At 43.2% G+C, this 15771-nt stretch overlaps 1 protein-coding gene across 1 annotated transcript in view; it reads left to right on the top strand.

Annotated features, from left to right (window-relative positions):
* The first annotated feature begins 1889 nt into the window (after positions 1 to 1889).
* The window catches only part of LOC122556769 (hexokinase-1-like), a 38305-nt gene continuing 24423 nt past the window's right edge, over positions 1890 to 15771 (top strand). Inside the window, exons 1-3 of the mRNA XM_043703907.2 lie at positions 1890 to 2091; positions 12137 to 12436; positions 12977 to 13125. Of these exons, the coding sequence (XP_043559842.2) occupies positions 12229 to 12436; positions 12977 to 13125 (357 nt within the window). The 5' untranslated portion in view covers positions 1890 to 2091; positions 12137 to 12228. The remainder of the gene's footprint in view (positions 2092 to 12136; positions 12437 to 12976; positions 13126 to 15771) is intronic.

Here is a 15771-nt window from a genome sequence, read left to right as displayed (position 1 = left end):
TAAATTTAAGGTCAGGGTGGAAAGTGTTGGTGAAGTGGATGAATTGCTCAACCTCCTCGCGGGAGCATGAGGTGGCGCCAATGCAGTCATCAATGTAGTGGAGGAAGAGGTGGGGAGTGGTGCCGGGTAATTACAGAAGATCGACTGTTCTACATAGCCAACATAGAGACAGGCATAGCTGGGGCCCATACGTGTGCCCATGGCCACCCCTCTGGTCTGGAGGAAGTGGGAGGATTTGAAGGAGAAATTGTTACGGGTGAGGACCAGTTCAGCCAAATGAATGAGAGTATCGGTGGAAGGGTACTGTTGGGGACGTTGGGAGAGGAAAAAATGAGGAGCTTGGAGGCCCTGGTCATGGCGGATGGAAGTGTAGAGAGATTGGATATCCTTGGTGAAGGTGAGGCGTTGGAGGCTGGGGAAACGGAAGTCTTGGAGGAGGTGGAGGGCGTGGGTGGTGTCTCAAACATATGTTCCTGGACTAGGGGGGGATAGGACAGTGTCGAGGTAGGTAGAGATGAGTTCAGTGGGGCAGGAGCATGCTGAGACAATGGGTCGGCCAGGGTGGTCAGGCTTGTGGATCTTGAGAAGGAGGTAGAACCAGGCAGTGTGGGGTTCCCAGACTATGAGGTTGGAAGCTGTGGGTGGGAGATCTCCTGAGATGATGAGGTTCTGTGTGGTCTGGGAGATGATGGTTTGGTGATGAGGGGTGGGGTCATGGTCGAGGGGGCGGTAGGAAGAGGTGTCCTCGAGTTGGCGTTTGCCTTCAGCGGTGTAGAGGTCAGTGCGCCAGACGACCACTGCGCCCCCTTTATCTGCTGGCTTGATGGTGAGGTTGGGATTGGAGCAGAGGGATTGGAGGGCTGCACGTTGTGAGGGTGAGAGGTTGGAGTGGGGGAGGGGGGTTGACAGGTTGAGGCGGTTAATGTCCCGGCAGCAGTTGGAAATGAAAAGGTCGAGGGCAGGTAATAGGCCAGCGTGGGCTGTCCAGGTGGATGCAGTGTGTTGGAGGTGGGCGAAGGGGTCCTTGGAACGTGGGCGGGAGTCCTGATTGTGAAAGTAAGCTCGGAGGCGGAGGCAGCGGAAGAAGTGTTCGACGTCACGGCGTGTATTAAATTCATTGATGCGTGGACGGAGGGGGATGAAGGTGAGTCCTTTGCTGAGGGGAAGGTCTGGAGGGATGGTGAAAACTCGGCAGGGCTGGGAGCTGGGATCTGGTGTGGGTGTGGAGCTGGGAGTGGGGGCGGAGCCAGTAACTGGAGTGGGTGTGATGGTGGGGAAATGGGGGTGGAGTCATGAGCAGGGATGGTGAACCCCTCAGGGTTCTGGGGGCTGGGAATGGTGACAGTGGGATCTGTGGGGGGCGTGTCAGCAGAATGCAGGTGAGTGGCGTTGGTGGGGGCGGAAGTGGTGGCAGACACGGCAGTAGGGGTGGCAGAAGTCACTGAGCGTGTGACATCAGCGATGATAACAGAGCCTGTCAAAAATGATTAAATCAGTTTGGTCTCTTTTTCTCTTGGAAAGAGAAGGTTGATGGGTGACAAATTAGAGATATTTAAAATATTTTGTAATGAGTTGGTCCTGCTGGGCTGAATAGCCTCATTATGTACAAGATTTCTGGTATTATATATAACTTAGACACACTCAGGGTCAGTGTGTGTTCTTTACAATCTCCAATATGCAGACTGAGTAATCAGAGTCATTAAGCCATATATCTATGGGATGAATAAGAGAAACTGTGATCAAGGACACTCATAAAGTCAATATGACACAGAGATGAGGATAGTTGTCATGTACGCAATAGATGATAGTATCGTAAATTAGCTCAAAGTTTGTTTCAATAACCAACTGGGAAGAAGCAGTTGTGATGAAATGGAGAGGTATAGCATTATCTGTGTGAGGGGAGCTATTTCTGTTTGATATACACACTTGATCATCTGTCACACACTGAACACCTGGAGAGGTGGGCCGAGGGAGACTTCTGCTTTTTGCTTCTTGAGAAACTGCAATGAAGATGTTTGCTGACTGAAAGACTCCAACTTTATCCTCTGCTGATGTTTCCACGATCTCCGTGAAACTATCTTTCTACACAAGGTAAGACTTCCTTTCATGTAGAGCCTGCCATATCTAGCGGTCATCATTTGAAATCTCAGAACTAAAAGTTATTCGTGAATGACAGTTTCACCTTCAATTAGGAGACACAGCAACTCATTTATATAGAGCAAGATCCCTAAAACAGACTCTTGCTTTATTTTGACAATGGCGGAACATTGTAAAACACAGCATTAGCTCACTGCTTTTCCAACAGTGTGGTACTCCATCAGTACTGACCTCTAACGGTGCTGCACACACTCAGTACTGATTGTTCAACAGTGCAGTGCTCCCTCAATGTTAGCGCTCTAAACATTTCATTCCTAATTGGTCTGAGGTAAAGCCCTAGCCTCCTGATGGACAGTGGAGGTTGCTCCCACTGTCTGGGCTTGTCTGTCTGTTACTCTATGGGTTTACATGCAATGTGCTACATGTTGAGTTATCCAGAATTCCAGGCTAATGCTCTGGGAACCTGATTTTGAATCTCTCTATGGCAAATGGTGAAACTTGAATTTATTAAAAATCTGGAATTAAAGGCTAAAAGACCTCAGTGTGCAATTCTGGACTCCTTCCTATAGGAAAGATGTTGTGAAACTTGAAAGGGTTCACAAATGATTTACAAGGCTGTTGCTAGAGTTGGAGGATTTGAGCTATAGGGAGAGGTTGAATAAGCTAGGGCTGTTTTCCCTGGAACGTCAGAGGCTGAGGGGTGACGTTACAGAAGTTTATAGAGGGGCATGGAGAGGATAAATAGACAAGGTCTTTTCCCTGGAGTGGGGGAGTCCAGAACTAGAGGGCATAGGTTTTGGGTGAGAGGAGAAAGATATAAAAGAGACCTAAGGCGCAACTTTTTCACACAGAGGATGGTACGTATATAGAACGAGCTGCCAGAGGAAGTGGTGGAGGCTAGTACAATTGCAACATTTAAAAGGCATCTGGATGGGTATATGAATGGGAAAGGTTTGGAGGGATATGAGCCAAGTGTTGGCAGGTGGGACTAGATTGGGTTGAGATATCTGGTCGGCATGGATGTGTTGGACCAAAGGGTCTGTTTCGGTACTATGCATCCCTATGACTCTATGTAACCACTGTTGATTGTTGTAAAAACTCATCTGGTTCACTAATGTCCTTTGGAAAAGGAAGTCTGCTGTCTTTCTTTAGCCTACATGTGACTTTAGACCCACTGCAACACGGTTGCCCCTTCTCTGTAGAGATAGCCAATTAATGCTAGTCTAATCAGTGATGCCTGTATGTCATAAGCAAATAAAGTCTTGAACATTGCCCCATGTTAAAGTTGAAATGTTGTTCTGTTACAGGAATGCCACTAATGTTTAATGTCTGATCTTCTCACCTGAGAGCGGGAGATAGTTCAGTAAAAACAGTGTCAGTTCACCGAATTATCAAGTCATACAGTAGACATTCAGCCCATCGAGAGTGTGCTGCCTTTCTGAATCAACTGCTGAATGAATCCCATCCTCATATTTGGTCTTCACAACATGAACTAGGGAACTATTTTAATGAAACAAAGAACTGCAGATGTTCAAAATCTGAACGGAAAACAGAAATTTCTGGAGAAACTCAGCAGATCTGACAGCGTTGTGGAGAGAGAAACGGAGTTAACATTTTGAGTCCAGTGATCCTTCCTCAGAAACTGATGCTGCCAACCATGCTGAGCTTCTTTAGTTATTCCTGTTTTGGTTCAGAGCTACTTTACCTTTGGCACCGGCACTTTCAGGGCAAGAGAATTTTTTGTCTCTCAGAGCGACTTTGGAACTCTCTGCTTCAGAAAGTGGCGGGTCATTGAATATGTTGAAGATACAGATAGATTGATTCTTGTAAGGCAGGAAATCAAGAGTTATCAGGGCTAGAGGGGAATGTGGGATTTCAAGCACAAACTGATCAGACATGACCTTTATGAATGGTGGAGCAGTCTCAAGGTGCTGAATGAACTAATTAGCTCCGAATTTGCATGTTCATAAACCAATAAATGCAGCAGTGAAAGGAAATAAGGCCATAAGAACACAAACTAAGGAGAAGGTGAATTTTTGGAGGAATAGAATTGATAGGTTTGTTCTGACCCTTGGTTAGAGCATGCTTGGAGCATTTTGTCCATGTTGTAAACAGGATATAAGGACCCTGCAGGAAGTGTGAAATAGATTGGCAAGAGTGATAACAGAGCCAATCAAAAATGAATGAATTAATTTGGTCTCATTTTCCTTGGAAAGAAGTTGCAAATTGACCAATTACTGATATTTAAAATTATGAAATGTTTGTCATGAGTAGGGTCAAGTGGGCGGAATAGCCTCACTGTATGAAGTCTATCTAATAGTATTAGATATAACTCATACAATAGATGCATCCAGTGTGTGTACTTTACAATCAAATATGTAGACTGAGTAATCAGAGTAATTAAACCACATATCTGTGAGATGAATTACAGAAACTCTGATCAAGGGCACTCAAAGTCAATATGACCCAGGGAAGAGGATCACTGTCATCTATTCAATAGATTTATTCAATGACAGTGTCAGTAAATCAGCTGAAAGTTTGATTCAATAGCCAATTGGAGAAGAAGCAGTTGTAATAAAACAGAGGTAAAGGAATGTATGTGGAAGGGAAGCCGTGTCTGTTTGACACTCCACACATCTAATATCAGTTGGACATAAATTTCAAAACTGGGGAATTCCTCCTGCTTTTTGGCTCCCTCCCTCCTCTCTCCAATTACCTCACCTTCAGGCAAAAGGCTATTAGGTTTGAGAGATTTGCAGAAGTCTGCAGCCTCTGAATGGGACATGGCCCATTACCATCTGCACTGGTTTGAACAGTAACACTGAATGAGGTGTGGCAACATTGAGTGTCTCTGTTACATATGAGACTTCACATTGGCCCAAATGAATAATCCCTCAACGTGGGCCAGATACAGAGAGGCCTGTGAGTGCTGTAATAAGGTTGATGCAGTGGTAATCAGTCCCATGTCACAGTGTAATGGTCACTAACCTTGTCAACCACTGAAGAATAATGTGACACTACAGCTTCTTCCATGTGTTCCTGTTTCTTCACTGAGTAAGCACACACTGCATAGAACCATTAACTACTCCTAAAGAAACTTTAGGAGAGGAGAGCACCTCAGTGACTCCCCATGAGGGTCAAAGGGATATTTGGGACACAATTCAAAAGTTCATTGGGAAGCTGAAAGAGGAATGAGCTTCATCCTCATATCAGTAAATGAAACATTCAGTGAACGTTCCTGTCCCAAATGAAAGGTAAAGTTCCTCATCAAAGCATCAAACAGTCTTACCATTTAACCAGCTTCCTGAATGTGTTGGGGAGAGTTGCATATTGAAGAATGTTTGAGAGGTAGACAGTCGGATATTGAGAAGTTGGGGAGGCAGAGCGTCGGATATTGGGGAGTGAAAGAATCAGATCTTGGAGCGTATTGACGGCACGTTCGGATATTGGAGTTTAAGGGACACAGAGTCAGATGTTGGGAAGTGAGAGACGTGGATACTGGATCATGTTGGCAAGGCACAGTCGGATATTGGAGTGTCGGGGAGACAGAGGGTCAGACGTTGGGAAGTGAGAGAGTTGGATATTGGATCATGTTGGCAAGGGAGAATCAGACATTGGACAGTGTTGGGTAGTGACAGAGTCAGATATTAAGAGAGTAGGAGAGTCAGGTATGGGAATTGCTTCTTTGGGTCCCCAGCAGTTTCCTGGGTTCCCAGCTAAACTTTGACCAACAGCTGAAACAAAAACAGCTTGCGAAGACCAAACCAAACCAAACCAAACCCTGAACCTGGAGAGCTGGCCACACCCCTTTCATTGTTTAAAAAACACTTAAAAGCTTTTTCAAGTAGAAACCTCCAGACATATCAGAACCTCTGCTGTTATAACCCCATTAAAAATAAACAAGGACAACATAATCTTGTTACAGGAGCAGTTTCGTCACAGATTTTGGGAGTGAGAGAGGTGGCTATTAGAGAGTGTCGAGACAGTGAATCAGATATTGGGGAGTGAGAGAGTCTAGATACTGGTATACCTGGTCTGCAGACCCACAGCAACATGGTTGACTCTTAACTGCTCTCTGGGCAATTAGGGATGGGCAATAAATGTAGGTTGAGCTAGCAACGACCTCATGCTGTGAGTGAATAATAAATTAAAAGATATTGGTGAGGTTAGCCAAGGCAGTGTCAGATATTGGTGAGTAAAAGAGTTGGATAATGAGAGTGAGAGGTGGATACTAGGGCATGTTTGAGAGGCAGGGAATCAGATATTTGGAGTGTGAGAGCTAGATATTTGAGAGTGTAGGGGAGACAAAAAGCCAGATACTCGGGAACCAGATGGTCAGACAATGGGGTAGTGAGAGTATCAGTTTTGGGAAATGAGAGAGTCAGATATTGGAGAGGTAGAGAGTCAGATAATGGAGAGTGAGAGAGTTGGATATAGGGAGTGAAAGAGTTGGATATTGGGGAGTGTTGAGACGCAGAAAGTTGGAGTTTTGAGAGTGAAATTCTTGGATATAGGGGAGTGAGAGAGTCAGATATTGTGAAAAGAGAGAGACTGATATTGGAGACTGCTCGTGAGGTAGGGTCAGAGTTTGGGGAGTGTTGGGTAGACAGAGAGTCGGATATTAGGGAATGAGAAAATTGGATGTTGGATAGTATTGGGGAGACAAAAACTCAGATATTTTGGAGTGTTGGGAGTGGGAGTGTCAGATTATTGGAAACATTTGGTATTGGAGAATGTAGGGGAAGCAGAGTCAGATGTTGGGAATTGTTGGGGAGGCAGAGAGTTTGATATTATGGGTGAGAGAGTTGGATACTGGAGAGTGCTTGTGAGACAGAGAGTCTGACATATGGCAGAAATAGAGTAAGATATTGTAGTGATTTCTGGTTAGTGGGTAGATTGTGGCTGTGAGGGAAAGTGCCATGTTGGATGTAGATGATACAGAAGCCAGTGATCAGAAGGTAGAGTGTGGGAGGAGGGTTTATTCCAGTTGAAGATGGTCACAAATACTTCAACTTTATCATTTACACTGATGTGCTGTGCTCCCCCATCACTGAAATGGGCTGTCTCCTCTCCTGAATTATTCAATTGTCCACTATCATTTACTATTGGAGGACTGCAGAGTTTAGATTTCTTGGTTGTGGGGTCACTTACCTCTGTCCCTTTAAAGCTACTTATGTTACTTGGCGAGTAAATCATCCTGTTTTGTAGCTTATTTTAGGCATACCCGGTGCAGCTTCTAGTATGTCTCTCCATTGAACCAGGGTTCAATGTGCACTCCATAGTATGTGCACTCTCCATTGAACCAGGGTTAATTCCCTGGCTTGATGATAATGGCAGAGAATGGAATATCCCAGATCATGTGCTGGAATTCTGCTGGTGCTGATGGCCCACAGCACCAAATAAAGGAGAATGTTCTCAATGTAAAGACAAGACATTATCCCCACAAGGACTGTGTATTTGATTCTATTGTCCTGTGTAATAGAATATAGAACAGTACAGCACAGGAACAGGCCCTTCTGCTCATTATGTCTGCTGACCATGATGCTGTTCTAAACTAATCCCTTCTGCCATGTAGTCCACATCCCTCAATTCTCTGTCTGCTCAGATGTCTGTCTGAATACCTCTTAAACTTTGCTTCAACAACCTCCCTTTTCTGAGTCTTCCAGGCACTTGCAAATCACTATGTTAAAAAAACTTTCCTCGCACATCTCCTTTAAACGTCCTCCCTCTCACCAATGCCCCATAGTATTTGACGTTTCCACCCTGGAAAAGAGATTCTGATTATCCATCCTATTCATGCCTCTCTTAATTTTATATACTTCTGTCAGGTCGCCCCCTCAGCCTCTGACTCCCTAGCAAAAATAATCCAAGTTTGCTTAACCTCTCCTAATAGCTGACAAACTATAAACTAAGCAGCATCCAGGGAACCTCTTCTGCACCATCTCCAAAGCCACCACATCAATCCTATAGTGTAGTGACCAGACTTTGTACAGTACTCCAATTGTGACATGACCAAAATCTAACAGTTGCAAAACGACTTGCCAACTTTTATACTCAGTGCCCTGACTGATGAAATCAAGCATGCCATATGCTATTTTGAAAGTTGCTTGTGATGCCACTGTTGGGGAACTATGGACTTGGACCCTGAGATCCCTGCTGTATCAATGTCCCTAAGCATCCTGCCATTTACAGAATACTTTCCTCTTGCATTTGTCCTCCCATCATGCATCATCTCACATTTGTCCAGATCAAATTCCATCTGCCATTTCTCCATCCAGTTTTCCAGCTGATCTATATCCTGCTACATCCTTTTATATCCTTCCTCACTATCCACAACTCCACCAATTTTTATGCCACCTGCAGACCTATTACTCAGACCACCAATTTTTCATTCAAATCATTTATATACATTACGAACAACAGAGGTCCCAGCACTGATCATTGAGGAACATAACTGGTCTCCAGTCAGAAAAACAATCCTTTTTAACTATCCTCTGTCTTTAATGGCCAAACCAATCTTGTATCCAAATTTCAAACTTACCATAGATCCCGTGCAATTTGATCTTCTGGAACAGCCTACCATAATGGACCTTGTCAAATGCTTCAGTAAAGTCCATGTAGACAATATCCATTATCTTCTCCACATCAGTCATCTTCATAACTTCTTCAAACAACTCAATCATTTGTGAGATAAGACCCCTCCTGCATAAAATCATGCTGACTTTCCCTAATATGTCCATTCATCTCAAAATACAAGTAAATTCTGTCCCTAAGATTTTTCTCCAATAATTTCCATACCACTGATGTAACACTCATCTGCCTATAATTTTCTGGATTATCCCAGATGCGCTTCTTAAACAAAAGGAAAAGATTAGTTAATCTCCAGTCTTGTGGGACCTCACCTGTGGCTAAAGAGGCTACAAAGATCTCTGTCAAGGCCTTGGCATTCTCCTCCTTTGCTTTCCTCTGTATCCTGGGATAGGTCCCATCAGACCCTGTAACGCATCTATCTTAATTTTTATCAAAACACTGAATACCTTCTTCCTAATATTGACATGCCAGAGAAGATCAACATGCTCTTTTCAAACGTTACCATCATCAATGATTTTCTCCTTGGTGAATGCAAAGTAGTCATGAAAGACCTCACCTAATTCCTCTTGCTTCACACATAAATTTCCTCCTTTAAACTTGAATGGAGTTACCCTATTTTATTTGGTTAGAGGACATGGGTTTCACTGGCTGGCCAGCATTTACTGCCAGTCCCTACTTGTCCTTGAGAAGGTGATAGTGAGCTGCCTTCTTGAACCACTGCAATCCACATGCTGTAGGTTGAACCATAATGCTATTAGGGAGGGAATTCCAAAATTTTGACCCAGTGACAGTGAAGAAGTGATTATATATTTCCAAATCAGGATGGTGAGTGGCTTGGAGGGGAACTTGCAGATGGCAGTGTTCCCATGTAACTGCTACCTTTGTCCTTATAGATGGAAGTAATCATGGGTTTGGAAGGTACTATCTAAGGATAGTTGGTGAATTTCTGCAGTGCACCTTGCAGATTGTACACACTGTTGCTGCTGAACATTGGTGGTGGAGGGAGGGAATTTGACCCTTTCCCTACTTACCCTCTTGCTCCTAATATATGTATAAAATATCTTGAGATTCTCCTTAATCTAACTTGCCAAGGACATTTCATAGCCCCTTCTTGCCCTCCTAATTTCTTGTTTACGTTATAGAGTCATAGAGTCACAGAGATGTACAGCATGTAAACAGACCCTTCGGTCCAACCTGTCCATGCCGACCAGATATCCCAACCCAATCTAGTCCCGCTGCCAGCACCTGGCCCATATTCCTCCAAACCCTTCCTATTCATATACCCATCCAAATCCCTTTTAAATGTTGCAATTGTACCAACCTCCACCACATCCTCTGGCAGCTCATTCCATTCACATACCATCCTCTGTGTGAAAAAGTTGCCCCTTAGGTCCCTTTTATATCTTTCCCCTCTCAACCTAAACCTATGTCCTCTAGTTCTGGACTCCCCCAACCCAGGGAAAAGACTTTGCCTATTTATCCTATCCACGCCCCTCATAATTTTGTAAACCTCTATAAGGTCACCCTTCAGTCTCCGACACTCCAGGGAAAACAGCCCCAGCCTGTCAGCCTCTCCCTGTAATTCAAATCCTCCAACCCTGGCAGCATCCTTGTAAATCTTTTCTGGACCCTTTCAAGTTTCACAACATCTTTCCGATAGGAAGGAGACCAGAATTGCACGCAATATTCCAAAAGTGGCCTAACCAATGTCCTGTACAGCCGCAACATGACCTCCCAACTCCTGTATTCAATACTCTGACCAATAAAGGAAAGCATACCAAACGCCTTCTTCACTATCCTATCTACCTGCAACTCCACTTTCAAGGAGCTATGAACTTGCACTCCAAGGTCTTTTTGTTCAGCAACACTCCCTAGGACCTTAACATTAAGTGTATAAATCCTGCTTACATTTGCTTTCCCAAAGTGCAGCACCTCTATTTCCATCATTCTCCTTAAGGGCTTTGTTTGATTTTTTTTCCCTGAACCTCACACATACTTCCTTATTTTTTTCTCTCATCATCCAAGTTTCCCAAATCTTGCCATCCTTATCTTTCATCCTCACATGAACATACTAGTCCTGAACTCTGGTCAACTAGCTTTCAAAAGACTCCCACAAGTCATATATGGATTTAATCTGAAATAGCTGCCCCCTCTCCAATTTTTCCAGTTCCTGCCTAACACTATTGTGATTAGCCTTACCCCAATTTATCACTTTCACCTGTGGACCAGACATATCTTTTTCCATTACTATCTTAAGACTTCAGGTATTATGATCACTCTTCCCAAAATGCTCCTTCCCTGAAACTTTGATCTCTTGGCCAAGCTCATTCACCAATACTGTACAAAGTCTATTATGGCCCCTTCCTGAGTTGGACTATCAACATATTGTTTCAAAAATCCCTCCTGGGTACACTAAATAAATTCTGCCCCTATCTATACCCCTGGCACTAAGGGATTCTCAGTGAATATTGGGGGAATTAAAATCACCCACTACCACAGCCATGTTTATTTAACTTCTTTTGTGATCTGCTTACATATCTGTCCCTCTATCTCTAACTGACTATTGAGAGACCTAAAGTTTAACCCTTTTGAGAGTCATTACACCTCTCTTATTCCTGAATTCTACCCATAGTGCCTTGTTGGATGCTCCCTCAAAAATGTGCTCTTTTAGTTCAACTGTGACATCTTTCTTAACCAGTAATGCAACTTCTCCACCCTTTTATATCCCTCTCTATTTTGCCTGAAGCATGTTAACCCTGGAATGGTGAGCTGCCAGTCCTGCCCTTCTCTCAACCAAGTTTCTGTAATGGTTACCACATTGTACTCCCATGTACTAATCCAGGTTCTAAGCTCATCTGCCTTATCTGTTATCTTCCTTGCATTAAAATAAGTATACACCAGACTGCTAGTCCTGCTGTGATCATTAAACTGGCCCTGCTTTTTCTTCCTCCTTGATTTACTTGATTTAGCCCTTTACACTGCATGCTGATCTATTGCACTGGTTCCTACCCCCCTGCCACACTAGTTAGTGGCACTAACAAACCTTACTGCAAGGATATTGGTACCCTTCCTGTCTAGGTGCAAGCCATCATTCTTGTACAGACTGCACCTGCCCTGGAAGAGATCCCAATGATTCAGATAACTGAATCTCTTCATCTCTACACCAGCTCTTTAGTCATGCATTCAACTGTATTATATTCCTATTTCTGGCCTTGTCATTCAATCATGTCAAAGTGCTGCAAGAAATAATGAAATTCAGCATTCAGCAGGAAATAATGAATAATGAAATAGTGAAATTCAGCTGCACGGCATTGTCCCCCGGATAAATATTGCTTTCCTGGTTCAGAATAAAGGAAGTAAAAGTTCTTGCAACTGCCTCTTTGGTGATGCAGTCATGCAGCCGATGTTATTGTTGAAGAAATGGTTTGAAACCTTGTTTTTGTTCCAGGTTCTCACACAACCTGATAGCTGCCTGCACACACAGGACACCGGATTACAGCCTGAGGATTTAGATTCCCCATTTCCAACTGGGCCACTTTCATGGCGATGACCATGAGCTGTGGAGATACCACTGTGCACCCTGAGGTTGACCGAATCCTCAGTCTGTTCCAAGTGAGCAAGGAGCAGCTACATCTGGTGATGCACAGGCTGAGGGAGGAAATGGAGAGAGGCCTGAGCAGAAACACTTACCAGGAGGCATCGGTCCGCATGTTGCCCACCTTCATACGCTCACTGCCTGCTGGTAAAGGTGAGTTCCAGCCACCCTGAGGAGATGGTGCAGATGAGACTGAGGAATGGATGATGCTGGAGCAAAGAGCAATTCTGTTCAGGGACTTGGGGAGGGTTTACCCTGTCAACTCATAACCAACATTGGTTCAACACAGACTGTGATTTGGGGCGGTGAGAGAGGGCAATCATTGGGAAGTGAAGGTGATGAGAGGGTGAGGGTGATTGAGGGGATCAGGATAATTGAGGAGGACTGAGGGTGATGGCAGTAAGGGTGATTGAGGGGAAATGATGGTGGTCAAGGAGGTGAAGGTGATCAAGGGTTTTTGAAGCATTGAGGATGATTGAGAGGGAGGAAGGGTGCTTGAGAGGGTCAGAGTGATCTGGAGATGATCTGAGGGTCGTGGGCATATCTGGGCTGGTGCAGCCAATCGGAGAGCAAGGCCTAGGGTTGGTCACTGCATTCAGGGACTCTGAGCTGACCCATGACCCTGGCAATGGGTGGAGGAGAGATGCAGACCCAGAGTTGGTACAGACTTCAATTTCTCTCTTTGATCTCCAGTAAATGGCAGCTTCCTGGCCTTGGACCTTGGTGGCACTAATTTTCGAGTCTTACTGGTGAGGTTTGGTTCTGCATGTGAAGATGCTGAGCACATGGTGTCTGAGAGTTACAGAATCCCCCACAAACTGATGCAGGCTTCGGGACAGCAGGTATTCCTGAGAACAACGTCATGACTGTTAATTAGATGACTGGAGATCAATAACATCAAACCGGTAATTTACTGGAACCAATGACAAGAGATGTATTCAACCAGTAATGTATTAAAATTAAAGAATTCAGACCAGCAGTAGACCATTCTGCCCCTTGAGCCTGCTTTGCCAATGAGGAAGACTGTGGCACTCTTGACTCCATTTTCTCGCTGACCCCCCAACCCTTGACTCCCTCATCAATCAAAATTATTGAATTTCAGCCTTGACCCTACACTAAGTGCCACTACACGTTGAGGATATGAATTCCAGAGACTTAAGACCCTCTGTGAGAAGAAATGTCTCCTCACCTCCACCTTAAGTGGGTGACCCTTTATCTTGACACACTGTGCCTCCTAGTTCGAGACTTTCACTTGAGAGGAAGCACCCACTCTGTCAAGCCTTGTCAGAATCCTGTAGGGTTCAATAAGATCTCCTCTCAGTTTTCTAAATTGAATTAATGTTGGCCCAAACTACTCAACCTCTCCTTGTAAGAATGATCCTTAAAAGATTGAAGGATCGAGATAATCAGTTCTGACAAAACCGAAAAACAGAAAGCAGAAGCAAATGTTTGTGGGATTTGTTTATAGAAATAGTAGAGAGAATGTTGGGCACAGTATACATCAGGAAATTAGAGCTTTATGTAATGTGAGTAATACAGTACTAATGGCTGACTTCAATAAAATTGCCTTTTGATTTTAGCAATTATGACATTATGTCAAGCAAATTCTTTGATTTGAGAATTGATCAAGTGGACATCAGACTTTTAATCTATTAGAATTCCTTCTTTGACATTTCTTTTACATTTTATCTTTTCACTCAGTCAGTGAGAAGGGAGAAAGATTTTTTTTTTGGCTCTGGATGGTTCTAGCTGCACTGCTCCTACCAACCTGAAGCAAACTGCAGCTCAACCATTCTAAGGACCATTGTCAGGCAGTTTCTCCACAACTCAAATGTTTCTGGTGTGGTATGTTTTTTATTCACTCGTGGGATGCAGGCATCACTGCCTGGCAGAGGGGTTTTAAGGAGAAACCTTCTCGTCCAGAGGAAGGTGGAGATGTGAAATTGTTATGAAGATGTGGGTGTACGGTACCTTTAAGAGAGTTCACAGCTGGTACAGCTACTTGACACAGCACCAAGTGTTCTCAATAAGGTAACAATGTAATACTTGGTCAAAAGCTAAATTAGCTGGTTGCCTGGAAGCGATAAAACAGATTCAAATTAGGCCAATCAGTTTCAGGGTAAATTATACCCCCCAAAAATACCAATTTCCAAACCAGTTTGAATTGTTTATATTGACAATCTTAAAGGCCAATGACACAATCCAATGATTTGGGGAGAAAAGACCAGGGAAATTTGAATAGTTGAGAGGAGAACAGCCGAACCCCAGCAGGTAAAAAGACTGCCTGAAAATTAGCTCTCTTAAAAGATACCTTTATCAATCAGTAATCTGTGAAGCAGAAATCCCTAAGAAGGAGAAAAGAAGACTAGAATTCAGAGGAAATGAAAGCTGCATGGATTTGAGATAAGAAGTTTTGTTTCATAGATCGTAATCTGGAGTTTTATTGGACTAGTATTAGAGAAGGGAAGGTAAAAGATAGGTTAGAGGAAAGAATTGTAAATAGTCGTTAGTTAATTATTTTCTCTTATACTTTAAGAAATAAAGTTGTTAACTTTTACTTTACGTAGTTCTTGGCCTATCGAATTTTCACAGATTACTGCATGGGATAAAATTAAGCAGGAGGGTTTACCTGTGTGGAGTATAGATGAGGCAGGAAACTTCACAACCTTTAAAAATTATTTGGATGAGCACTTGAAATATTGTAGCATTCAAGGCTATGAGCTCAGCTCAGGGAAATGGGGTATGTATAGGTCATATGTATCTCTGGTGGTGCAGACTTGATGGGCCACAAACACTCTGCTGTACTCTATGATTCTAAGAAAGTGATTATATCTTATTAAGAGAGCTTGACAGGGCAGATACTGACAAGATGTTTTAATTGGATGAAGGGTCTAAAACTGGTTATGATAGTGAGGGGATGAATTCATTGTAAAATGTTTTCTAATCAACCTATTGTTGCAAATCTGTGACTAAGTGGGATTTGAACTTGGGCTTCCTGGCTCAAAGATAGGGGTACCTACCACTATACCACAAGAGCCCTTTTTTCAACTGCAAAGTAGCAGCATGAAAGAACTAAATTCCCTGGTACCTAAAACCTTTGGCATATCTTACTTTTCCAGGATAATTGGAGGGACTTTTCAGGACCAAGAGTTGAGTTTGAGTATTATACAGTAAGAAATTATCTGATCAGGGCATCCATTAACTAACAAAATGGTTTTGACATCCCTATTTCATCATCAAGTTTGTACAGTGGAAAATTAACTAATTGATTCCCAATATGCTTGTTCCCTTCAGCATCTAAGAATTTAACATCGTACTAACAGGATTAGATATTAACAGATTGCTGCCTTTTCTTCTTAACAAAATTTAAGAAAAACAATTCGAAGGAAAAGATGGAAAAAGATAATACATTGATAGTGTAATTATGCAAAATATATGTTTAATAAACTTCATGTTCCATCCTGTCCTGACAAAACTCAAATAAGATT

This window comes from Chiloscyllium plagiosum, unplaced genomic scaffold, assembly GCF_037043375.1.
Source record: "Chiloscyllium plagiosum isolate Xiang-an unplaced genomic scaffold, Cpla_swu_hap1 HiC_scaffold_16, whole genome shotgun sequence".
Classification (NCBI taxonomy): domain Eukaryota; kingdom Metazoa; phylum Chordata; class Chondrichthyes; order Orectolobiformes; family Hemiscylliidae; genus Chiloscyllium; species Chiloscyllium plagiosum.
Note: the sequence above shows the minus strand (reverse complement) of the source record. Positions and strands in the feature narration are given on the sequence as shown.